Source organism: Peromyscus maniculatus, chromosome 18, assembly GCF_049852395.1.
Source record: "Peromyscus maniculatus bairdii isolate BWxNUB_F1_BW_parent chromosome 18, HU_Pman_BW_mat_3.1, whole genome shotgun sequence".
NCBI classification, from domain to species: Eukaryota; Metazoa; Chordata; class Mammalia; order Rodentia; family Cricetidae; genus Peromyscus; species Peromyscus maniculatus.
Window position 1 is genome coordinate 49,702,481 of NC_134869.1, and position 25,642 is coordinate 49,728,122.

The 25,642-nt window shown below is 41.6% G+C and overlaps 1 protein-coding gene across 4 annotated transcripts in view; it reads left to right on the forward strand.

Moving 5' to 3' along the window:
* Msrb3 (methionine sulfoxide reductase B3) overlaps nucleotides 1-25,642 on the forward strand; it is a 128,136-nt gene that overhangs the window by 21,954 nt on the left and 80,540 nt on the right. For 2 of the 4 annotated variants that reach the window (XM_006973346.4, XM_015992234.3), the window contains exons 2-3: nucleotides 5,915-6,043; nucleotides 24,470-24,578. In XM_006973346.4, coding sequence (XP_006973408.1) covers nucleotides 5,968-6,043; nucleotides 24,470-24,578 — 185 coding nt within the window. In that variant the 5' untranslated portion in view covers nucleotides 5,915-5,967. Of the gene's footprint in view, nucleotides 1-5,914; nucleotides 6,044-22,340; nucleotides 22,462-24,469; nucleotides 24,579-25,642 lie in introns of those variants that run through there. The other 2 variants (XM_076554179.1, XM_042263386.2) reach the window with 2 other exon arrangements.

A 25,642-nucleotide genomic window follows, 5' to 3' on the forward strand; every position in this document is an offset into this window, starting at 1 on the left:
GTTGCTACTTCATAACTGTAATCTTGCTGCTGTTATGAATTGTAAGGTAAATATGTTTTCTGATGGTCTTAGGTTACCCTCATGAAAGGTTGTGACCCACAGTTTGAGAACCCCTGCTTTAAAGGATCAATTTGAGAGTGTCTAAATTGCTACGTTCTACTGCACTCCTTGCCAATCAGGAACCTGGGAACAAAAGGCATTTCATAGAAGGGCCTCAGGAGAAGTTGAGTGTACGCCTGTAATTCTCTGTTAGTCACATCACTGGGGTCCTTTTTAACGGACCCAGCGTAACCCTGCCGTGATCAATATCAGGTACACCTTTTATGTGCTCATCTTGCTATGTGAATTCAATAATGAAAATGTAGACGCTGCATCACGTAGCCATCTCTTGTTTTTCCGAATTGGCTGACCTGTAGTTAGTCTTTTAATATTTTCAAGATAAAAGATGTGTTTGTCTCCTGTCCTTCCTCACTGTGATGTGACGGATGCCGACGTGCTCGGGTAGTCCTGTGGAGGCCGTTATATGGTTATAGAGCAGATGGCGTAGGCTGCACATCCCGTTCAGTACCCATGCGGGATCTGACTTCGTTCTTTTCCCTCTTAGGTTGGAAGCAGTCAAAAATTAATACATGAAACAGACACTATTAAAGACTATAAATCCATCTAGCTGTTTTAAAAAAAAGATCTTCGTTATCCAACTTTGGCTCCTAAGGACAGTTTTTAACGAGACTTCTTACAGCTGACATTTTACAACCAGTAGGTGGTGGCTTCTGGCCTGTGAGGTGTTCTCCAAGCTTGGCTAATGAGAGACAGAAAGGGTGTGGGTCCAGATGGGGGGGGGAGGAGGGGAGGAATTGTAATCGGGATCTATTATGTGAGGAAAAAAAAAATCTATTTCAATACAAGGAATAAAGAATTAAATCTTTAGAGGATGCAAGCTAGACCAGTCGATTTTAAGGCAACACAGTATGAGAAGGCGCACCGATATTGTTTCAGGCTGTCATTTCTTAATCTTCATATGATAACGAAGCCACAATTATCGGAAAGGGTTACTAAAGTACCATTTCCTTTCCACTGTTTGTCTGTGGGGGTGCATTTGCTTTATGTACATACTTCAACCAGATCGACATAGCCCAATGTATTGACTGTAGAAGTACAAACGTGAGAAAAATTGTGCTTTCTGAAGGCAGATATCCAATAGAATTGCAAAAACATAAAACTCTCCCCATCATGTGTATATTTTTGTTCTGGATAATATATTTTTCACTGAAATATCAACTTTGTAAATTTGTTCAAGATTTCTAATTAAAAGGTAAAAATCGTAATTTTGCAAGTTATTTATTACCATTTTATTGTAGCCAATACTGTGAAGTTTGTTCACTCATAATTTGTTATTGTAGTAAGTATTGATGGGTATAGCTACATAAAGATATTTGAACTCCTTGATGATTCTTTGGAGTGTAAAGGATCTTGAGATAAAAATGTTCAGGAATATGTGGACGTATCGATACAAAAATGAAAGCTGAGTTCTCCTTTATACATCTTAGCAGTTGTTTCAAATCCCAGTATTCACCAGACATTCTGTCTTCTAAAGCTGGGAGTTGCTCTCCCAAGACAGCAAGGAGTTTGGCCACATTTTATATTCCCTGTAAGTTTTTGAGAGCCGGACTACAGCTTTGCATCTTCGCATCTCAATCAGCAGCTGATACATTGTTTCCCATGCTGCAGTGAGATTGTTTTTCCGGGAGAACCGAGTAACTTAAAATTCCATGTCGCTTCCTGTCCTGTCTCTCTCCCCTTCCTTCCTTAAAAAAAATAAAGTCAGAGTTATTTTGGCTCATGGTTTCGAAGACTAGTCGATCCTGATGGGAAAGGCACGGGGAACCGCTCAGTTCATGTCTCAGAGAGCCAGGAAGTAGAGGAAGAGGATGTCCAGCATTCTAAAACAATCCCTGTCTTAAAATCATCTACTTTGAAAATGCTTTGAAAGGGGATTCTTAAAAGCCGGCCTTCTGCGCAGCCGCAGAAACATCTCTGGTTAGCAAAGGCGGTAGGTACTCATCACTACCCATCCGGCTGTAGACCTCAAGCAGCAGCTAAGTGACCCATTCACTCAGCAAGTAAGGTGTGTGTCAGGCTCGTGGGGATGAGAACCGTGTTTTCAATAGAGTTTTAGAGCAGACTTTGTAATCAGTGGCTCCGAGGTGCTAACCAGGGTGGAGCTTCTTCTGAATGAAATGGGAATGGTGGTGACATGAACCCGCGGCCCTCCGCTGAGCCTTTTCAGTCAAAGGTGGTCTTTGTTCTAGGATTGTTTCCTTGGTCCTTGCTGGTCCTTTCTGTCAGCATATCTTTTCTTTCTTGAGAGCCTGGGGAGAGTTGAAAGTTACTTTTTTTTTTTTTAAATTGTCCTTGACAACTTTTAAATTTGTCAATTCGCTTGCCTTTTGTAGTTTTGGGGAGGGCATTTTACTAGCTTGTGAAAAACCACCGATGTATACATTTCTTTGCGTTTGTTGGAGAGGGCTCTGACCTCTAGGGTTGATGGCTTTTAAGTCCACTGGTACAGTCCGCCCTATCTGGAACTAATTATCAACTTGGTGAACTCTCTGGATCCCCTGGTAGTGATCTCTCTTCAGTATAGCACGTTGTTTAACTTCAGGCGAAAAGGCAGAGGGGGGGAGTCGGGGAGGATCCACACCCCAGACACTAGCAAACTGACTTTAGTCATGATCTGGATGTTAACATTCTGGGGTGGTAGGGAGGTGGGAGAGCAGAACTTGAATACACTTTGAATTATCTTTGAATTTTAAGTGAAGATGCTGTTCACCATCCCAGCTCTCATAGGCTGCAAGCAGTTAGACACATGTAACAGAGTGTAATTCCTTTAGACGCTGTCAGCAAGGGAACTGGCAACATTAGAAATGAGGGCCCCAAACAACCAGTCTCGGAGGTCAGTTATTTACATCAGGTCTTCTGTGCAGGAAGTGGACGGATGCTTAGTAGTTTTGTGTTGGGTAGTGGGATATGAAAATGGAACGGATCTCCTCCCTGCCCTGAAGAGCTGCTTGATCTGGAAGAAGAGGGGATGAAAGCAGGCCAGTATCCCCAGAAGGGTCCCAGGAGAGGCGAGAGCACGTCAGATGCTCCAGGAGCATCAGAAAAGCTAAGCTCTGGCCAGTGGATGTTAGGAGCGGCAGCAGAGAGCCGTGGCTTGCAGCCAAGACCCGGAGGTAGTAGGAAACAGTGGGCTTGTTTGGGGGAATGATAAGCAGCTGATCCGGCCACACTGTAGGATGGGATAGGATAGGGTGAGAAAGAGAAAAACGAAGGTGTGGAGTTGGATGGGTGGGGAGGGGGGGAGGATCTGGGAGGAGCTGAGGGAGGGGAACCTGGGATCAGAAGGTACTGGTGAAAAATTTATGTTCAAGACTTTTTTTTTTAATTCATGTAGTATTAGACACAGCAATGATTTGACATGTTTAGATAATATCAGCTTTTTCTGAACATATACCACATATATACTAGGCATTGTTGGAGGTACTTTTAAGCTAATTATTTAGTGGTTATTGTAGAGTCAAGGAAACCAAGATGCTGGGAAGGTAAGTGACTTGTCCAAGGTCATCCTGGTAGTGACAGGTACTGCCAGGGTTCCAGCCAAGCAGTCTGGCTCCATAGCTTGCATGCATCCATGGTGACAGGCATCTCTCTGAAAACGGATTATATGCTCTAGCTCTGTTGTCTCTGTTGTCTCCGTTCACTTGCAAGTGTAAACACACACACTCTCTCTGTTCCCCACAAACTTCACAAAACCATCACCCCTTTGCTCTAGAGGAAGCCTGTCCCTGACTTCACACCCTAGAAAGCACACTTCGCGGGGCTCTTTTGCTTGATGGAAGGGGGCCTGTGGGTCTGAGCCGCAGGCGGCGTTCTTCAGAACTGCCTTTCGAGCTGTAGCTGAGAAACATATCCTCAGCTACCGCACCGTTCACACGCATTCTGTAAGTCTGTCCGTCTTTTCTCCCTAACATTCTTGTGCCCATTAATGTAATTAGGGCCATACCAATGTCCAACCTATGAAGTCGTTGTTGGTGAGATCGGCACGTAGACCTCACTCTGACTGGGTCCCCACCCTTCAGCATGAAAAGGCCAGGTACCTCCACGGTGATTCTGCCAGTGGTTTCACCGGGTTGGTGCTAGTGTGGCCCGCCCTTCCAGGGTCAACCTGAAAAGCCCAACCAGCAACCTAACAGTTTAAACCCCCAAACTGGGCAAAACCAACTTGCCACTAGATGGAGCTCTGGCTATTTGGGTAGGAAACAGGGAGTGAGGAGGACTACGAAATGGCAGTCCCATTGAGCCCCTGGTGTTGGCAGTCCTTGGCTTTTAATTGCAGAAGGCATCTTTGTTCTTTGCCTGACCTGCCGAGTGACTGACGTCACTCCCTTTCTTCCTGTGGGCTGGCTTTGACACAAGCCAGATGGCCACGGTGATCCGTAGGCGCCCAGGCCGCCTGGTACAGCGGTCGGTCGATGAAACAGAATAGGAAGACATTTTATGGTCAGCTGTGGGAGCGCGGCGAGGCCCGAGCTCTGCTAAGTAATTACATCTACCGCACATACTTTGTTCCTCATGGGGAAGGGTCTCATGGGAAAAAAAAAAAAAAAACCCTACATTTTTATTTATGGCGTTGTGAGGTATAGACCTTTGATCTTTTATTAGCCAGTAGTCTGCTCCAAAGGCATGCACTCTCCCCCCCCCCTCGCTCTGCAGTCACTCGTGAAAATGACATGTTTATTTATGTCTAACGGTTCTCTCAGGCTGTGCATTGTGACTCTTACCTTCCCGCCCCCCCCCCTCCTCTCCCTCCCTCCACTTCGCCTCCAGTTAGGAACACAAAAATGTTTTAGTTTTGTGGAGAGTTTAGTTTGTGGAAGTCAGAGTTCAGGCATGTTAATACAAGCAGATTTCCGTCAGATATAGTCCAGAGCGATTTGGTCAAATATATTACTGTTTATTATGTGTTTGCTCTTCAAGGGGGTCACGAGAGTCCAGGAAAAGACTTTTATTTTGGGGTGGGGAATGGAGGTGGTCGTGGTCAGGAAATGAGCGAGACATTAATTTTATTCCATCTTTAGACGTGTGGCAGTTAAAGTTACTTAACATGGTAATTTTAAATAAGGCATCAGAAATGGATAAGCACCGAGCATCCTCCACTTTCAATCGAAGCTATTGCAGCAGTACTCGAGATGTTTAGGAAGCCCTATGAGCCGAACTTCTGTCGCAAGCTGAACAGCCTACAGTTTGGGGATTCTCCTACACGGTTCATTTCCAAAGACTTCAGTAAAATATATATTTTTTTTTACCCCTTTCAATGTTGGGTCATGAGGACCACTCATAGAATTTTATTTAGAAAGTATAAATCAGAAAATGGAACACAAGTACGTCTTCCTTCTGCTTCTATACAAATTTAATGGTTTGTGGAGGGAAATCTCTCCATTGTCCTTAGGTTTTTTTGGGTTTGTGTTGTTTTGTCTTAAAGTGTGAGTTTCTGCATCTCACGAAGGCCTTGGGCATAAGGACAGGCTATGGGTCTGCCATCAGATGGGTGTTTCCTCACTCTGTTCAAGCTCCACTGGCCTGCGTCCTTGGATCTTTGGGCCCCAGTTTTCCCTCACAGGTGTACCCCATGGGGATAAAACCTGCCTCCTCAGTGCCCCGTTAATGATAACGGTGAGAGTCGCCTTGCCGTCCAAAAGGGAGGCATGGGCGGTTTATTAGCACTGTGCATCTGCTTAGCTCTGTAAGCCAGAAACGTCAGCTGTTCAATGAACGTGCCTATTGCGTGTGATGTTTTAATTCGTTGTTTCTTGTTTTCTTTTTTTTTTTCTTTTTTTTTTTCTCTCCTACTCAGCTCTTGGCCCTGGTCTTGCCTCTGGGTTTTGTTGCTGAAGATAGATCACAGTGATGTCTGCATTCAACCTGCTGCATTTGGTGACCAAGAGCCAGCCGGTGGCCCTGCGAGCCTGTGGGCTTCCCTCAGGTGGCTGCTTGTTCTCTCTGTAGTAGGACACTGGGATGAGTGGGTATTTCTGCTCTAGGAAATGGTACACTAGCTAGTAAAGCTACCAGGCTTTACCATATTCCATCCCTTTTATTTGGGCCCTAATTTGAAGACGGAGCGTGGCTCTAGGTTATCACTCTGCTCTCAATGACACTCATTTCCACAGACCTTTCGATATTAGAAGCACTGTTTCTTTGCCCAGCATCTACTCGTCACTAGTATTTCATGGCGTCTTCTTGTCCTCTAGAGCACACTACACATCTGCAAACCATAGTGTGCTAGAGAGCCTGGCAGTCTCACGGAGAAACTGCCCCAAGTCACACAAGGTAGAGCATTCATCTCGTTAAAGGGAATGCCGTGCCTTTCACTGTGGCTGCTCCTTAAAAAAAAAAAAAAAAAAAAAAAAAAACACCCTAAAAGGGCAACTTTAAGGTAATTGTGTTACTTATACTGTAGTTAAGAAGGAAAGATTTTCTGTTTAACAAGACCCAAATAAACAGAACTAATACAACATGTTTCAAAATGGTTCATAAATTAGAACCACTATACTTTTTACAAATGTGATTTTCATTCAGCATTTAAACCAATGAAGCCTAGAAGTTCAAAATTTTAACGTGTCTGTATCATTCAAGTTAATATTTTAATTTTTATCATGAAATTCACAATGGTCAAATGTTTTATGTCAGTGAATATGATTATTAATATTATTTATATTCCCATCACTGTGTATATCTCTTAATAGGTTGGGTAGAGGATTTAACTATGTCATTAAACATTTACTGAGTATTAAATGCATGCCAGGCACTGTATTAAGCAGCGAGGATGTGATGATAAACAAGGCTAAGTTGATTGGTTTTCCGAAAGGAGTGGGTAGAAATAAAGTGGTATGAGGCCCTCTAACCATATGAAGATAAGGCTAGACCAGCATGTCTGTGCCTTGGGTAGAGTAGGAGACCAGAGCAGAATGACCCTAGCTGTTTTCTCTAGGGAAATACGTATTGGAAGGGAGGTAGGTCTCTGGAGTTGAAGAGGCTCACACAAAGGACATGGTGCTTGAGCTGAATCTCAGCCATGAGCAACAGTTAACCCCGGGATCATGAGTCGGTGTGTGTGTGTGTGTGTGTGTGTGTGTGTGTGTGTGTGTGTGTGGTATTGCCACTCTATGACGTAGCTTGGGCAAAACATAAAGACAGACAAGAGCGATGTATGGCCAGGAGATACAGGCTCGTTATGTGGGTATCTAGGAAAGGCAAGGGCAGGTGGGAGAGGTGAGGAAGGAAACCTGGGCACACCGTGAAGTGCTGCGAATGATGTGCTCTAGGGCGCCTAAGCCAGTTGGCACTGGCATTTTATAGAATCAGAATTCGGTAGAGTTCGGAGGAAGGCCAGCACTGTGTTTTCCTCCCTTGCTGCGAGAGAGGTTGATCTCAAGGGCTGGTAAGGCATTCAAAAGAACTAGATTTTATGTTATTTGTATATGGCAACTCGTGAGTGAATACAGCTCAATGCCCAGAAGCGCCCCCCGCCCCATACCTTTGATATTATTCTCCCTGCCTCTGCATCTCCTACACTGACCCTCACATCGTAGCGTAGATGAACCGGAGGCCGCGTGGTGCCCTCAAGGGCCGAGCTGTGTCTTCACAATGGCCATCGGAAGAAACGTGAAAGGATGGGGTAGACCACAGGGCGACGCGGGCTGTGGAAGCGATGAGCTTCACCCGTTTCATTATCAGTGGGCACGAGGGAGAACCTCATCCGCCACAGTTGTTCTGCACGTGGTTTCCATCGCGATCCATATGTACAAAAATTGGACTGTGAGTGTGTAGCTAAAGTGTATGCATAACTGTTTTCTCATTGTGAATAATACCGCTTTGGGTAAAAGCACCCCACCTGGCTTCGTAAGGTGGGTTTGCGGTCCACAATGGAGGCTGAGTGTTTACAGAAATAGCTTATAGATACTTTCTGTATTCCTCAAAAAGTAAGAGGCTAGTGAAGTGTTTCATAATGAAATTGTTTAATGGAAATACAAAGAATTTTAACTTTTGATAACAAAAGAATGCAGAGAGAAATTCAACAGAACTGAGAAGGACCAAACCATGTTAGTCCAGTGCTCAGCAAGCAATTCTAGATTCAGACACGTTGGGATTAGGAACTGGCCTTGACCCTTACTGTCTAGATGTCTTAGTGCCCTTATTTTCAAAATAAAGATAATAATAGGTTTCACCCAAAATGGTTGCTGTGAGAATTAAATAAATTAGCATATAAAAAAGCTTAGGGCACTACCTGGCACAGAGTAAGCACCACAGATGTGTTCACTAGGCTCATTATAAAAAATCCATATATTTATATCCACTTGGATTCATATTTTCCATAAAAGTAGACCTTTAACAGCATTAAATATATATAATGTTTTAGCTAACTACTTTTACTTTAATAGGAACCACAGATATATGCTGTTTGAGAATAGCTGTCTGAATCTGTTGTTTTTTGAACATTGATTTATTTATATGCATGCATGTATGTGTGTGCCATTGTGCATCTGTGGAGGTCAGGTGACGACTTGTGGCGGGTGTTCTCCCCTTCTGCCATGTGGCTCCTGGTGATTGAACTCGGCTTGTCAGGCTTGGCTGCATGCGCCTTTACCCATGGGGCCATCCTGCCAGCTCCTCTCTTTTCTATTTAAACCTGATCTCTTTATTTTATGTATATGTTTTCCGGTACCAGAATCCATGTTCTGTAAATACACGTTTCTTTTGTTCTTACCACCCAGCATTGGCAAGAGCACAGAGGAACCCTTTATCTTTTTTTTTCCCCCCTGGGACTTGTAGATATATTTTACCTGGTATGAATTGGTTAGAAAATTCCTTAATTCCCTGATTTCCTTTTTTTTTTTCCCTCTTTTATTGTTTTATTTTGGGTTTTTCGAGACAGGGTTTCTCTGTGTAGCTTTGCGCCTTTCCTGGAACTCACTCTGTAGACCAGGCTGGCCTCGAACTCACAGAGATCCGCCTGGCTCTGCCTCCCGAGTGCTGGGATTAAAGGTGTGCGCCACTACCGCCCGGCTAATTCCCTGATTTTCAAGGGCCATTCATGTTTGGAGCATAATGAATTTATTGTCCATTTCTTTAATGGGATTCTACACTTAGAGACAGAAATGCAGAAGAAGCTGCTAGATTTAACAGCCATGATACAAACTATTTGAAATTTCAAATTTAAAATATCAAGATGAGAACCCTAACTTTTATTACTTGGCACAAAGAGGGAAGGAGGGCAAAATGGGAGACCTAGAAAATTAAAATGAAAGTTTTATTGCTTGCTTTAAATCACTGTTCTTTGGCCCAAACCCATTACAACAGAAATCTCTGTAAATCAAAAAGATTTTGGTTCCTTACCCCCACTAATTTAGAATATTTCAACATTGAATAACAAATTAATTTTGAATAATAATTCAATATTGAATTATACATTGATTTTTGAATAATAATTCAATGTGAAATAACTCTAGAACTATGAAAAAAGTAATTGAAACAGGGTCCTAAAGTTGATTGTAACTGAGTTGGTCTGCAGGAAGGCTGCACCTCAGAAGTGATTTATCATTTTTCAGCTCTGGCTTGCCTTTCTTCTTATTTTTTTAATAAAGCATAATTTTAACTTAGAGCTTATTAAGTGCATCTGAGTTATGGTTCACTCATGTTTGTCATTAAAGGTAATTTTTCTCACTCAGAATTCCTTGGTAATTTCCTACAACAGTTTCCTGTGAGTATTATAAAGCAGAAACTCTGACCGTGGCTCTGTCCTTAGCTTGTGTGACCTTGAACACATCTGTGAACCTCTCCAGATTTCATTCTCTTCTCCTCTAAAATGAAGAGGTAAAATTAGATAATCTGTTCTGTGTTTGCTTGTTTCTTAGCTACAGCTTAAACTTTTGGCTTGAAGTGAATTCATCTTAAAACTCCCTATGAATTAATGCTCCAGACTTAAAGAAAAGTCTGCTGGGTGGTGCTTGTCATTAGAATTCCTGGTCACTAAATCAAGACAAAAGGATTATCCCAGGGGAGGGATCAAGCAGCAACATCTGATATGTAGGTTCAATACCAGAGAAGTTAGGTGATGTGGTAGTGTAGACCGGATATCATGGTTGGTTGTAGTCAACCATAGGTGCCTGTCTAGCTAGGCCTCATATAGTGATAGTCACACTTTAATACCACGCACACATCAGGCAGTTGTGACTTTTACTTCCCTTTGGATGTGTTTAACATGCCTCTACATGGCTATTAGGTTGTTTATGAAGATGATGTATCATAACATTCTAATGAATACATTAGAACTCCCAAAGGCACATTCTGAAAATGGGGCTCGAAAGACATAGACTGTCTCTGTGTGGGTAGAACCCCTTGATTCAGGGGCTTGTGACTCCCATGACACAGTTTCTGGAGTCTAGTAAGTCTTTCTTAAATGAATAATAAACTTCTGGAAAGTTTATATGTATATGAGGTCATAACTATAACAAAGAGTAAAGACTCATTGGAGATTAGTTTATGTGGTAAGATTAAAAGTAAAGGTTATAGCCTATGTGCCTTCCAAATTCATTTTCAAAAAGCAATTTATTCTCATTTTATTGTATTTTTTTTACAGTATAGTGGATGTCTTAGGGTATAGATTGCAGTATTTTAAATTAAGTAACAAAAATGACAGAAATCACACACACACACACACACACACACACACACACACACACACACACACACACACAATTACCTAGAATTTCTTTGCCTTTTTCTCTAACATAATTTGAGTTTGCTCAAATATTAACTGTTTGAAATGAATAAGTAGCTCTTATGCATAGTATGAGAATTAAGAACTGGTTCATTGGATCACTTCTGAGGAGCAAATTAGTATGTGTGTGCTTTAGCTTTTACATTTTAAACAAAGTTTACCACCAATGTGCACAGCAGCCTCTCTGTAAGGAAAAGGCACTATTTTCAGTTGAAGCTGTCAGTAGTTCATGAGTAGCAACTGATGTCATAGCTCCTTTAAAAACAACCAGCTTGCCCGCCGGGACAGGGACACTTTCTGTGTGAGTGTTGAAAACCCCTGTTGAAACATGGACCTCCTCCTCGATAGAGTCTTTGGTAGACTCTGTCTGCCACCCGTGTCTGTGGACACAGTGTTGCAGTTGTAAAGTTTTCTATTGTCAGGTCTTCAGAAGCTCCTCCGGGAATGCTCATGAGGCGCTCCAGAGCCTCCTCTCTGGTACTCATGAAACCATTTCACGTTTGATGAAACTGTTTCACGTTTGAAATGGATCGGGACACAGTAGCTCTTTTTTTTTCCATTGGTGTCACAGTAAAGTGCTATGTAGTGTGTTCACCATTTTGTTGTTGTTGTTTTATTTTTTGAGACAGGGTTTCTCTGTGTAGTTTTGGTGCCTGTCCTGGATCTCGCTCTGTAGCCCAGGCTGGCCTCGAACTCACAGAGATTCACCTGCCTCTGCCTCCCGAGTGCTGGGATTAAAGTCGTGTGCGCCACCACCGTCACCACCACCCAGCTGTGTTCACCATTTTTACATATTCATCTTACCTCGCTTTTTTAATTAATGTTTTTAAGAATATGTGTGTGTGTGTGTTTGTATGGTGTTTGTGTGTGTATGGTGTGTGTGTATGAGTGTGCTTGTGTGTGTGGTGTGTATGAGTGTGTGTGTGTATGAGTGGTGTGTGTGTATAGTGTGTGTGTTTGTGTGTGTGTATATGGTGTGTGTGTGTATGAGTGGTGTGTGTGTGTATGGTGTGTTTGTGTGTGGTGTGTATGAGTGTGTGTGTGTATGAGTGGTGTGTGTGTATGGTGTGTGTGTTTGTGTGTGTGTGTATATGGTGTGTGTGTGTATGAGTGGTGTGTGTGTGTATGGTGTGTTTGTGTGTGGTGTGTATGAGTGTGTGTGTGTGTGTGTGTGTGTGTGTGTGTGTGTGTGTGCGCGCGCGCACAAGAGATCATACAGTTCTATCGGCTTGATGCAGGGCCTCCTCTATGCTATGCACCCCAACAGGCCAGGAGATTTTTATTTAATTTTTTTAAAGAGGAAGAACTTTAAAAACAGACACAGATTTCAGTGTAGTTTACAAAAGCATTGAAGTCGGCTGACCGAACAGTTACCCCCTTTCCAGTAGATGGCACTGGCTTTACATTCTTTCACAGCTTGTGGTGGAGCCGAGCCTTAAACACATAGGTGCATTGTAAAAATTGGAAAGAATGTAAGGCTCTCCAGTTAAGAACATATGGATTTGCAAACCAGACTTGTCCCTGCCTTTTCTGTGTTCTGACAGCATATGTAGAGTGAAAATCTCTTCCGTTTTCAATAGGACCTCGACTCCCTCTCCTTGGACATTTCTTGGAAATGTCTTTCATATGCAGACTTTCTACAAACTAAAACAAGTTTTCATAAATTAACCTATCTTGTACCGAATAGCTGCTTTCGCAGTAATTTATAGCTTTATATGCAGCTAAGTTTTCTGCAGCAGACCACCCAAGAATTAAAGAAAATTATACATTTTGTTTTGCCATGTTGTGGATTTCTACAGAGTCTTGAAATGTTATTAGTTAGCATGTTGAATGTGAAGCATTGATCAGTTTTTGCATGAATGAAATATTTTAGGAAACTAGAAAAAAATTATATTTTAAATCTTGATTAATGAGCACTCTGATATTGCTTTTGGAACAAAATGTCTTAGTAGCTTTATAATAAAGCTTGAGTTAATACTGAAAAGTTGGTATGTGGTATGAGTTTTAAAAATTATTTGTAGAGAATACATATTTCATCAAGGCTGGTTTGTCCCTGAATGGCATATCTATAAATATAAGGTATTGGACATATATGACTTATTAAATATGGATTTTATTAAATTTTTGTTAAATGGCAAATTAGTAATTATAAAATACACAGCACAGTAAAACAATTAAGACAGGCATGAACAAAATCTGAAATGTATCTCAGCTGTTTTGGCAAATTAAGTATAACAGCGTCTGTAAAGAATATAAAACATTACTAGCTTCAGCAATTCTATAGGATTTGAAATTCAGGACACTATGAACTCGGAGATACTGCATAGGTATGTTTCTGTATCTAAACATGTGCACAGTAGCATGGGAACGATCGGAGAGGGGTTCACTGAACTGAGCAGCCTCTTACCCTCAACACGTGAGCCTAGGAAGGCCGAGCCAGAGGTCACTGTGTAGCATCACAACTGTGTAGCGTCACAACTGTGTAGCATCACATGCCGGTTAATACCCATCATTTCTGGCCAACTTTTATTATCCGTCTTTCCCAACTCATAGTTTCAACTGAAACAATTTCAGATCAAATTTTCATGAGTGCTTTTGCTAGACACATTTTAATTTAAAGTTATGTAAACTAGATTATTGAGATGCAATGGTAAGTTATATGGAGATAGTTTGTGCCTTTGCATTTGAAAGCAGCCATTTATTGGAAAATTTAATATTTGTTCCAAAGTCCTTAATTTTCCCCTGTATTTGTATTCAATATGTTCACAGTTGTATCAGTTATTTTAAAATATGTTACAAAAGTATACATCAGGTTTTTAATGGATTAGTAAGTTATATATTTGCACACTTAAACTTACTAACTTTTATGATAAATACTTCAGCACTACTTATGATTATTATAGTCAGCCATGTGATTACAGAGAATGATATATTACTTTAAATTAATAGATTATTTGAATTTTAAGCAAGCCAAGAAAATCTACAATTGTAAATATTTATATTTCTACAGTTTTTATTTTGTAGGGTTTTATTTTGTTGCCAAAAATACATATTGTTTCAGAATGATCCATTCCATTTGATTAATTTTTAATATCTCTTGTGTGATTTTTAGATAAATAAACCTCAAGGTTTAGAGCCTTTCGCTATATTATTGATATCGATGAAGAAACAAATTTTAAGTTATTCCTTACTGGGTTGTTTTTATTACCAATTTGCCTTTGGGCCCCCAGAAGTTTCCTTTCATACTTTTTATTCCATTTTTTTCATCTGTAAACTGAGAATTATATAACACTGTTATTATTATTATTATTACAATTAGAATTCTCAAGTGTTATATTAGCTGAAAATTTCTAAAACCTGGTTGTGTAAAACCTCAGTTCCTTGCTATCAAGGAGAAGAAAGCAGAGAAAAGAAACCATGGGAAAAAACCCAGACTAGTCTGGGAAGGCAATGGACTGACCGGGCAAAGCTTGTCCTCTAGCAGAAAATTCTCAGACCCTGTAGAGTGCCGGGTAGGCTGAGGCTTGACTGTTTAAGTGACGGTTCCATTCATCGTATGTCTGTGTCTGTCACGTGATGGGCATTCGGTTCATGTCCATGCACTGGATGAATGTCAGCTCATCCAAACAGAGCTGCGTTGTGAGTGACAAGATCTCTGTGCTCGCAGAAGGTACATTCTGTTTTTTGTTTGTTTGTTTGTTTTTTTAAAGGTGTCCACTTAGGGTGCATGCTTTGTTAACTATAGAATGAAGAGAATTACATTCCTGATACTTTTCTGAGTCTGCATAGACACTTGCTCCTTGTTTAACTAGGGAGTCAGGAGCAGGCTGAGAAGTGCCCTGCGGCCTTCTGCACCACGTGACCGAACCGCTTCCCAGGACTGGATTTCACAGTACAGTAAAGGGCGTCAAAGGACGAGGTCGCTGTAATTAGTGTGGGGGTGGGGGTGGGAGCAGAGGTGAGCATGAGCTGTGGGAACATGTGTTAGTATAGGTGGCGTAAAGCATAGGTCCAAGAGAGAATGAATGAATGGGCGAAAGCCACCATCTGAGGATCCCAGCTCATGTCAAGTAGGCCTGTGACCACGTCAGGTAACTTCTTTGGGCATTAACTTCTCCTTGAGAGATTTTTGTCTAGAAGTTTGTCATTTTCTAGTTTATAACATGAGGAATACTAGTTCTGTTCTTTGCCCTGTAAACCAGTCATCAGATGAAGCTAGACATTCCTATATTGCATAAGTGTGAATGGTGCAGCCTTTTCCACTTTTATAATGAGGATGATGCTGAAAATCCTCAGTGATGGGGCTGGAGATGACTCAGCTGTTAAGAGCACTGGCTGCTCTTGCAGAGGATGGGGGTGGGGGTTGGATTCCCAGCACCACGTGGCAGCTCCCAGCCTTCCACAACTCCAGCTCCAGGGGATCTGATGCCCTCTTCTGGCCACTGCTGGCACTACACAAACATGGTACAGAAACATATATTCAGGCAAAAGACCCCCACTCATGAGATAAAAAGAAGTAAATCTTTAAAACAAACCCGGTGTTAAGAAGAGATCATAGTTTGGCCGTGTTCCTTCCCCTTTCTAGTGGATCCACAGATAACGTATCATATTTAAAAATATACATTCGTATAAGAAACTCTCTGAGATAGACTGCCTCAAGAAAACTGGTGGATTTTCCTAACCTGATTGGACTATGGAAACTTCTCTTTTTCACGCTCCAAGAGGAACAACATGTTAGCATTTTCTTTTTTCCCTAAGTGTTTGATAAAATGCTTTCTGGGCCATCCTGGATCAAGTGATCTCATAGTCTTACATCCAAAGAATCATTAAATGTTAGGCACAGTGAGAAGATTTGAATGCAGACCTCTAGAGAAGCAATAAAGGATTGAGTAGCTTCAAAGGAAAAAATTTTACTCTATCATTGACCATCATTTTTTTTCATCATGTTTACTTATTAAACAAATGTTACTGTATATTTGAAACTAAGATCTAAAAAGTGTTGCCATAGGCATCTAGAAGGCCTTTTTTTGGGGGGGGGAGAGAACAGCAACCATTGAGATGGAGAGTTAAGTAAATATATCGTGCACGTTTTAGATCTTTCTTGTGAACCCACACACTATTTCGTACAGGGAGTGTAAGGATGGCTAGTAAGTATGCAAGCATGCTCCCTTGAGTTTCTGTGAAAAACTTGAGTGTAAGCCATTTGCCTTTTCTTGAGTTTGCTCTGTGAAAGAGAAAATGTTTTCTTTTTCTCCAGAAAATCTTAGCTTCTTCTGGGATAATCAGTGAGCTGCCATTCATCTAGTGGAAATTGCACTTGGAATTTTTTTTTTTTTTTTTTGTCATTGTGCTTAAATTTAAACTCAAATTTGTTATGTGCTATCAATTAATTTTGGAAACTGAAAGAAGTTGAGTCTTCAGACATTCTGTTTTCTTTCTAAGGAAGTATACTCAAGGTTGTATTTAAATAACATTCTGCATGATAGTCTAAGATAGGGCTCCTTTCAGTGGGCAGTTACCTTTTATCTCCTGAGCAGACTATGATCCACAAAGGGGAGCGGGAGGAAAGAGAGATGGGTAGAGAGGGTATCGCTAGTGCACGTGCGTGCATGCGTGTGTGCGTGTGCGTGTGCGTGTGCGTGTGTGTGTGTGTGTGTGTGTGTGTGTGTGTGTCTGTGAGCGCAAATCTTTTTGATTGCATGTGAAATGTAGAATTAAAATGAGCCTGTCTGGTTTTAATTTTTTTCTTTATGGGCTATGATGTTCAAGTGAAGACCCATGCTTAAAAAAAAAAAAAAAATTAAAACCAGGGAACTCCAACTTTGTCAGAAGTTTCACATGCAATCAGATAGAATTGAAGTTAAGTGACTTTTTCTTCCTCTATTGTCACTTGATGATGGCAGTGGTTCAAACATTCTTTTTTTAGTCATATGCTTTGCAAGCAAGAAAATGCTTTCAGGATCAAGACATGCTTTAAATATTTCTCGAAACCCTGAACTTCGTGGTCCCCATTAACATGAACACCCTTGCTCCCAAAAGTGCTTGAAGTGAGTTTGGAGGATTTGATAAAGTATTTTCTAGTTATTTGGGGGGCATTTAACCAGTGCTGATGAAATGATGCCTGTATATGAGTTCAACAATGAAAAGTGTACAACCTACAAGTAAATCTAGGTGTGTCAAAGGTGGTTTTTATCTCACAGTCATTCAACATTTTTAACAACGGTTGCATCAGGGTGGATGAAAGGATAAACTCCTCCATTGTCTCTGCTCAAGAAGCCCCCGCAGCTGCATGAATGAGGCTTTACTATTATGGCTAGACTCTTCAGTCATAATGATTAGGTACCACACAGCTGATCCTGGTCCCTGACCGTACACTCTCCTATCAGCTTACAACGGGAAACACAAACCATTCTCACATTTCCCCCCTTAGTTTTAAAATGACTTCATTTTTCAGATCCCAAATCTACACCTTTTCCTGTTTGATGAAGTGGTGACATCATAAAATGAGCCGATCCAGCTCTCTGTCCCCCATTTGCATAGTTCTCAGCAGGATGGATGCTTACAGCCTTGGTTTACACACATTTAATCCCAACCCATCTATCAGTCAGCTGCCTCGCTGGAGGTTTCTTCCCTATTTGGACCTTTGCTGGCACTCTTGACCTTGCACATTTGACTTCTGTGAATATTTGTGCTTCCCATTTTCCAGTGACAGCTAGACAGGGTCAATCTTTATATATATATAAGAGATTTTCTAGTCGTTTTACATATCAGCCACAGACTCCCCTGTCCTCCCTCCTCCCACCCTCCAGCCTTCCCCCCCAATCAACCCCCCATTCCCACCTCCTCCAAGGCAAGGTCTCCCCTGTGGAGTCAGCCCAGCCTGGTACATTCAGTTGAGGCAGGTCCAAGCCCCTCCTCCCTGCACCAAGGCTGAGCAAAGTGTCTCAGCATAGGCCCCAGGTTCCAAAGAGCCAGCTCATGTACCAAGGACAGGTCCCGGTCCCACTGCCTGGGGGCCTCCTAAACAGTTCAAGCTAAACAACTGTCTGACTTATCCAGAGGGCCTGGTCCAGTTCCAACATGGTCAATCTTGATGAGAAAAGTTTAAAGTGTACTTGTCCTGTGTGTTCACTCCCTTCACACAGAGCTCTGCACACGCCTTCCCTAGAGACTTCAGGCTGTGTTGTGTAGGAATCAGGACCTTTCCCTGCCATGTTCTAAATTTCTTTAACGCTCATTTCAAGTCTTAGCTCAGTGCAGATATTTAATCAGTGGTTGTAAAAAGCACGAGCCAGTAGTAAGCTTAGCAATGTGAGCCTTGCCGAATGTATACCTTTTCCAGGAATGCACACGCAATGGAAGATGTTGGAGCATGATCGCCCCATACTGGGTTTGCTCCTCTGGATCCTAGCTTTCAGAGGGCGCTGGCCAAGGTGAAGCTAACAGGGTCCGTGGAGTGGGCAGGAAAACTGGCCTGAAATGTCTTCTGAGTTTGCCTGTGCCTTCTGCCAGTGTGAACCTGGAGGCCAGTTTTGTCATTATGGTGCTGTGGCGCTAAAATTCACGGCACTATTTAATGCAAGAACTTTTATGTTATGTGTCTTTAGGGTTTGGAGCACAGATGAAATTAAACTAAGTTTGATGTAAAAATTAAGGTCATTAAAAAAAGTTTTTAAGTACTAATTCTGTGCTTCCTTGACTTATGGATGTTCCTTCCGTCACCTATGGGATTGCCCGAAAGTGGGCGAGGTGACGGTGTTTCCCAGGGTAAACTCTTTGTTTAAAATGGCCAAAGGGTTTTATTCTCTATGCTCATCCAGCATTTGTCACCAAATACGTCTACTGAGCATCCTCTTAAACATGACTTGAAGTTGGGAACGGTGGTCTGAGTTTAAGTACGATGACATTAAGCCAGCCAGCAAGTCAGCATAGTCTGCACACATTGTGTTTCTAGAGTTTGGCCAAGTGAATACTTTCTTAGAGACATGTTGGGTGGCGCCCCCTGAGTGTCCCCCTAGGAGCAAGCGGTAGTGTTAGAAGAGTTCATATTATGATCTGTATAGAGCAATGGAGTTTCTTGATTGCTTTGCCTGCGGGCATTGCTGTTCAGGCTTCCTGCTCGCATGACCTGTCTCTGTCTCTCATGGATGAGCCTCACATGGTCTTCTCCACCTGTCTGGCCATCTCCTGTCTGTGTTCGGAACGTTCTTGAGACATCAGCACTACCAGCTACCTCTCCCTCCCCAGGGCTCTGCCCAAATATCGCTGGCGTGAGACAGCCCACCCCCACCTATTCCATGAAGATTGCTGTCCCCCACCAGCCCTGTGGTCCTGGCTCTTCGCCATGCTGGCTTTTTCCTTCTTGCGTTCATTCCACCTTCTAAAAGACCTCATAACAGACTTCCTTGCCTTGGTTGTGTTCTGGGTATCTTACCTCTGCCAGAGTGAGAGGTCCAAGACGGAAGGGCGCGTTCTGTTTCTGGCTCTGTGCTGAGCACGCAGATCCATGACAGTATGCAGTAGGTACTCAAAATAATGGCAGAAGCAATCGGTGGGTAGAGTTCAGTTAACATAGCACTGCACACTCTGTAGCTGACACAGCATTTTTTATTACTTAGAAAAGTAGGGAGTCTTGGGTCAGTGCTCTCAAGGAAAACCAGGCAGGCCTGGTTTGGTGGGAGCCGGAGACCGGAAGCCACATCCTCATACCCTAGGTTATGACAGTATGGGGGGCGGTTAGAACTGAGGATGCTTCTATAGATGACTTTCCCCTCTGTGACTTGCAACTCTGTTCTCAAGGCCTTTATGAATGACTGGAGTTGTAAAAAGGAAAACCAACCAGCAAAATTGTCTGTGCTGTATATTTACATTTGATTCTAAAAGTGGTATAGATTGGGTTTTATAATCTTCACCTAACACTACTAAGCCTGGAATAAAATAGTTTTCCAACATGGCAGACTAATGTGGACTTGGAAATTAAAGTTCATAGTAAAAATGAACAGAGGCTTTAATTTTATGGCATCTGTAAATACAGCAGCAAGCTATTTCTACACGAACTTCACTGTTTTAACTTAATGAAACTAAATCAAAACAAGATACCTATCTCTTATTATTTTGGGAAAATGGGTAATATTTTCATGTTCCCCCATAGTCCTAGAGCAGAAATTAAAGTGCTGAGATCCTTACATTTTGTTTTATTTTGATTTTTCACACTGAAATATAAAGCATATGACTCAAGAGTGCTCTGAGCATATAAGTAACAGATCTGATCTCCTTCCCAACAGGACATTTAACGGCCTTTCAGGGTTTGTAGGTGTGGTGAGAATCTTGTATGTCCTAAAGAGATAGATATAGGGAAAGCAGACGGGGCCAGTGGGCAGATGTTGTTACTTTTTATGCACTATCATGACTACTACTCTCCTTCACTTACTGTCTTAACTTATTAGTGAGTAATTTTTTTAAGCTGAAAATTTCTGCACAATTTGAGAAGAAAGTCAGAGCATAATTTTTTACTGGCAGAAATAGGCATGGGTTTACAGTCCCATAACTGTATGTTTGAGTTCATGTGACTCTTTAATAAGCTATGTTATAACCAACTCTGTGAGCCTCAGTTTTTGTGTCTGTAAAATGGGCATGATTCTACCTTCTAGGATTATGTGTCTAGAAATGTGCATGGTAGAGAGTATAACTGAATCTTTAGTTCTGTTTTTCCCCCCTCGCTTCCTATTTTTCTCATTTTAAAAAGATCGCTTGTTAGAAAAAGACTTTTCTGGGAGGATTATTATAGAAAATAATTACCAGTAGGATACAGAAGTACACAGAAACATCTAAGCTGCTCCCTTTTAAACTGGATTTTTAGCTTCCATGTCCTTCGATTTTGCTCCTGGCGCCTGCTACGTCCCGGTTGTTGCCATCTTTATAGCCACAGATCTAATGCAACACCCAGCTCATCTAAGGGCACAGTTGGCAGCAGGCAGGATGCAGGAGACCAGAATGCAGCTCTTTTTTTTAGAAGTGGGGGGTGGTGGTGACAAAACCTTGGGACTGCAGGTGTGTCCCACCTCCAACTCTCAGAGAGAGAACTCTTGTTGTGTCAGTGTAGAGAAGAGCTTCCTATTGGGGTTTCAACACAATTCTTTCCTTCAGTAGCAACATAGAAGATGCCTTGGTATTAAAAAAAAAAAAAAAAACCCTGGGCATATTCCAGCATTTAAATATCTTTGGATTGGGTTCAAGGTAGATCTGACCCACATAAAAATGATACTGTAGAGAAATGGGCTATGATTAGATACAAAGGGGGGGTAATATTAATCCCTCAGATGCGCCGTGTTGTATGTGTCTATACACTGACTTGTGCCTTCAAAGTAATGCTATTAAATGTTTAAAGAAAGGGATACCTCTCTCTGTTGCATACTTCTAAGCCAATTCAGGAGTCATTGAGCAGATGCCGTATAACACTAATGTTAAATTACCCTGTGTAATAAGAAAATTACAGCCCCTAAGTGAAGATAGTAAAAGGGGAGCCACCCAATGAATTACTCTCCAATTTCAAAATGAAATGACGTCTGTAGAATTAACAGTGGCACCATGTGACTTTGGAAAAGTCAGTCTGGTAGGGGGTAGAGGACGCAGGGACAGAAATGAAGCTTTTTTCTGTACCTGCCAAATTTTGGTTATGCTAGAAGAATTAATACATTAGTACAGCTTTCAGTTGTCCAAGAAGTATATTATTATTATTGCACTGGGTGGTGAGAGTTTTATTAAAATCTGACTGACTTCCCATTGAGTTGTTTAATACAAAAATCACAATAACTGTTTTTTTTTTTTTTTGTGTGTGTGTGTGTATCTTCCTTTTGCTTTTAGATATCCTTTAAACGCCTAATTACTTGGAGAACACAGTATGGCCAAAGAATAAAAATATCTGAAGTTTGACCACCTTAAATAGTCACCAACATTTTCTCAGAGAATAAACCTCACTTACAGTTAGGGAACAACATTTATATTTAAGGTTGAAAAGCCAGGATGTAGGAAAATTTTGCTAATTTGGAAGATGACCTTTAAGTGCACCAAAACCAAATAATTTGTAGGCTGTGACACAGGGCGAATTCCTCCAAAATTTGTGTGAATACCGCTCTCGTGGTCCTTGAAAGGCAAACAAAGGAGCTGCAAGGAAAGCTTTTCCCCCTTCCAAATAAGATGGGGGCCGACAAAGAGTCCAGCGGGTCCCTTTCAAAGTTCACCATTAAAATGGGGTCTCTGTAGCCCAGCTAATGAGACGGCTCATAGCGGAAAACAATCTGTTTTTAAGAATGTTTAGATCAAAAGTAATTTCTAATCTATGAAATAAGGTCTCTTCAATACCCTTCATTCACCAGTGAAGCTTTTATGTTTGTATTATTTACTTCAATCAGATGTTTTCAATTTTACCTTTTTTTCCCCCTCGACAAATACATGACATGGTTCATCAATACTGACCAACAGTCTTATTCTCTTTCTTCAGAAAAGAGAGATTCTGGGGAGAGGTAGAATGAAAAAGAGAGAAACATCTTTGCCTAAGTGATTTGCAAGCATCTGTGCTTGAAGCTACTTTTTATGAACAACTCCTTGGTAAATGACTCAAGGTAAAAAAGCAGAAAAGCATCCAATGTTAGGAAATTGCAATCCAATACCATGTAATTTAAACCTGCGGTTGCTTCTCTTGTACTAAATGACATGCAGATGGCCAGCTCTCGCAACTTTGGAAACACAATTGGTCTTTTTGTATGAATGAACATATAGTAACCCGAAATATTTTGGATGGATTTGCTTAATTCTAATTGTTCAGATCTTAATTATCAAGCCCATTGGAACTAATAATTTTAACCATGATAATTTGTCACATTAAGTTTGTAATTAATGAACTTCTTGACAAAATTAGCAAAGATACCAGTCTAACAAAGCAAAATAATTTTTTAAAGAAGTCCAGAGGGAGGTAAACAGAAACTCACCCATCTCTGAGCACTGACTGAGAAAAGGCCCTTCTACAGTCAAGCTGAACAGACTGACCAGGGAGACATTTCTGTCTATGCCTTGGACAGCAGTAGGGTTTCTCACACCATGATGAACCTGGTGTTAACTGGGGTTCAGTGAGATGGGAGGCCCTCAGTGCCATTCCCAATGTGCCAGTTGTTTCTGGGTCTCTTCCTAGACCAACAAAGGATCACAAAGGCCAGCAGAAGTGGAGTCTGGCTTCTGCAGGCCTAGGCAAGGTCATGTCCTGTTTGGCTCTGGTTTGCTCTTTCTCCTCCCTGTTTTCTGGTGGAGAATCAACCATCTGTCTAGGAGACCCCAGTTCTGGAAGCTGATAGCCCTTCTTCAATGCCACAGTCAAGGTGACTGGTAGGTTGTCTTCACTGGGTTTAATTCAGTAATCTCATATTCTACATTAGCTACCTTAGGAGTAAACAGTGGGAAGCATTCCCACTACTAAATCGAAAGAAGTTGAAGTTAATGCTCAGGACACTAAGAAGGCTAACTTTAAAACACAGTAGGACATCTTTGCATGGAGGGCCATCTGCACACTTCTTTCCTACTGTGGTGGGAAAGAAAAGGCATTTTACGGCAGTGAGTCATGGCTGTCCTATCTCAAGTTGTATTCCTTTTCAGCTGTTTGCTTGAGGAAAATAAAATAACTACAGGTAAATAGGTGCTGTCTGAACATTTTGCCATTTGCATACATTCAAATAAAAAACTACCCTAGCTATTAGTCACATTAGAATCATTTCATCATTCAGATACTCCTGAGCAGTGAAATCCTCCCAGCTGAACTGCAAAAGGACAGTATAAACCTTGAAGTGAAATCACACTCACTCTTCATTTCTCTGTGTCTTGCACCCCCTCCCCCTGCCCACTTCTCTGGAATTCTTGAATCTGCCTTAGTATAAATAAATGCCTTCTCCTGAAGTCTACTGAAAGTTTCATGCTAACATGGTAAGATAATGGTCTTTAGAAAGACATGCATTTCTAAAGACTGTGTAGAACCCAGTGAAATATCTGATAGACTCACGGAAAACAGCAATTCCTACTGTAGAAAAAAAATATCTTTAGGGTTCTCAGAAAAAATAAATAGGATGGTAATGAAGGCATCTTGGATGAAAATGGAATGATGATGGTTTCAAGCTATTCTGCCAAGTTGCAAAATTATTGAATGGGTCTTTATGTGCCCATTCTCATACACACACACACACACACACACACACACACACACACACACACACACACACAGTGAATATTTACAAATACGTGCATGATATTGGATTCATCTTTTAAAAAGTAGTTTCAGGGTTCAGGTGGCATATAGGAGGTACCACCATCCTGGGAACAAGTACCCAGTGAGTGTTTAGTATCCTCTTCTAGAAGCTTTGGCTCTAATGCTGTGTTGCTACTACTCCAGAGGAGTCCGTTGGATCTTAAGGTACATTCTTTTTGAACTTGGAGACCAGCTGCAGCTCAGGGAAGATTTTGTAGTCTGTCAGGGACTGGTTTGGTCATTGACAAGTGACTGTAGAGACTGCACTGTGGCGACCAGCCAAAGCAATTATTTAGGATTCAGGCTAAAAAGGCTCTTTCTCCCATATCCTCTCTTTCCAGGGTCATGTAGGGATAAAAAGAACTGTAAGGTGGTCTTTTCCCAGCAGGAACTGAGGAAGCGGCTGACACCCCTCCAGTACCATGTCACTCAGGAGAAAGGAACAGAAAGGTAATGTGTGCTGTAATAAAAAGCCAGCAAGCAAGTACTACGTTTCTCCCCGCTCCCTGGAGTTGTCTTTCTTGCTAGTTCATTCAAAGAGTCCCATACATATTGGCTCATCCTGCAAATGACTGGCTTTGAAAAGGTTGGAACTGGGACGTTGTGTAGGTTGAGGCTGAAGTCTTATTTCTGCCCTCCTCCACTCAGTGACCCTTCTATCTTATTTAGAGTCACAGGGCTTCTGTTAAGGGCCTGTTTTCAGTTTACAACAAAATGTGTGGAAGTAATAGTGATTTAGGTACATTTTTGTTGTTGTTGTTGTTGAAGACATCACAGTGAGGAAAACCATGAGGGATGTGGAGCTATGCCAGGATGCTGGCATTTTTGAAGGTGGCCATTGTAAGCATAGACATTTTGGCTGCAAAAAGAAGGTAGCATAATTTAGTTCCTTTCTACCCCACTCCAATTTCTTTTTGAAGCACATGTGGAGAGAGTATTTATTGGCTCATTTGTGGTTGGAATGTCAAAAATTTTCAATAACTGCCCTCACATGGCTTTGGTCCTTGGAAATTCGCCCTACATCCTGGAAGAAAAAAAAAAAAAGAGTTTGTTCACTTCCAAGACTGTTTCTAGTGATTAAAGTCTCTCTCAGCTGATTCCAGCTAAAAAGTAACTTGCCAAGGCCCAGTGATTTTGTTGTTTAATTTATACCGTGGAGCTTGGCACAAAGCTGTAAATGTACCTCTGATCCAGATTTATTAATGATGTAACTTAGTGTTTTCATTCATGAGCCGAGAGCTCTTTCCCACACGGGATCCTTGTTAAGAGGCAACATGCTCTTCCTGTCACAGAATCTACTATTTACTGAATTGACTAAACGTGGAGCCTCTGACAAAGCGTGCCCTCGTTGTCCACTGGACCCGGTGGTGGGCTGGATTCTCAGCCAAAGGACTTGCCCGCCCTGTAGTGTGCATGGCTAGCGAAATGATTTAATGCACACAAACAACCAGAGATTAGGTCATTCTTAAAAATTCTGTTTATAAAAAAAACCGGACCTCGTAAAGAGGCTGAAA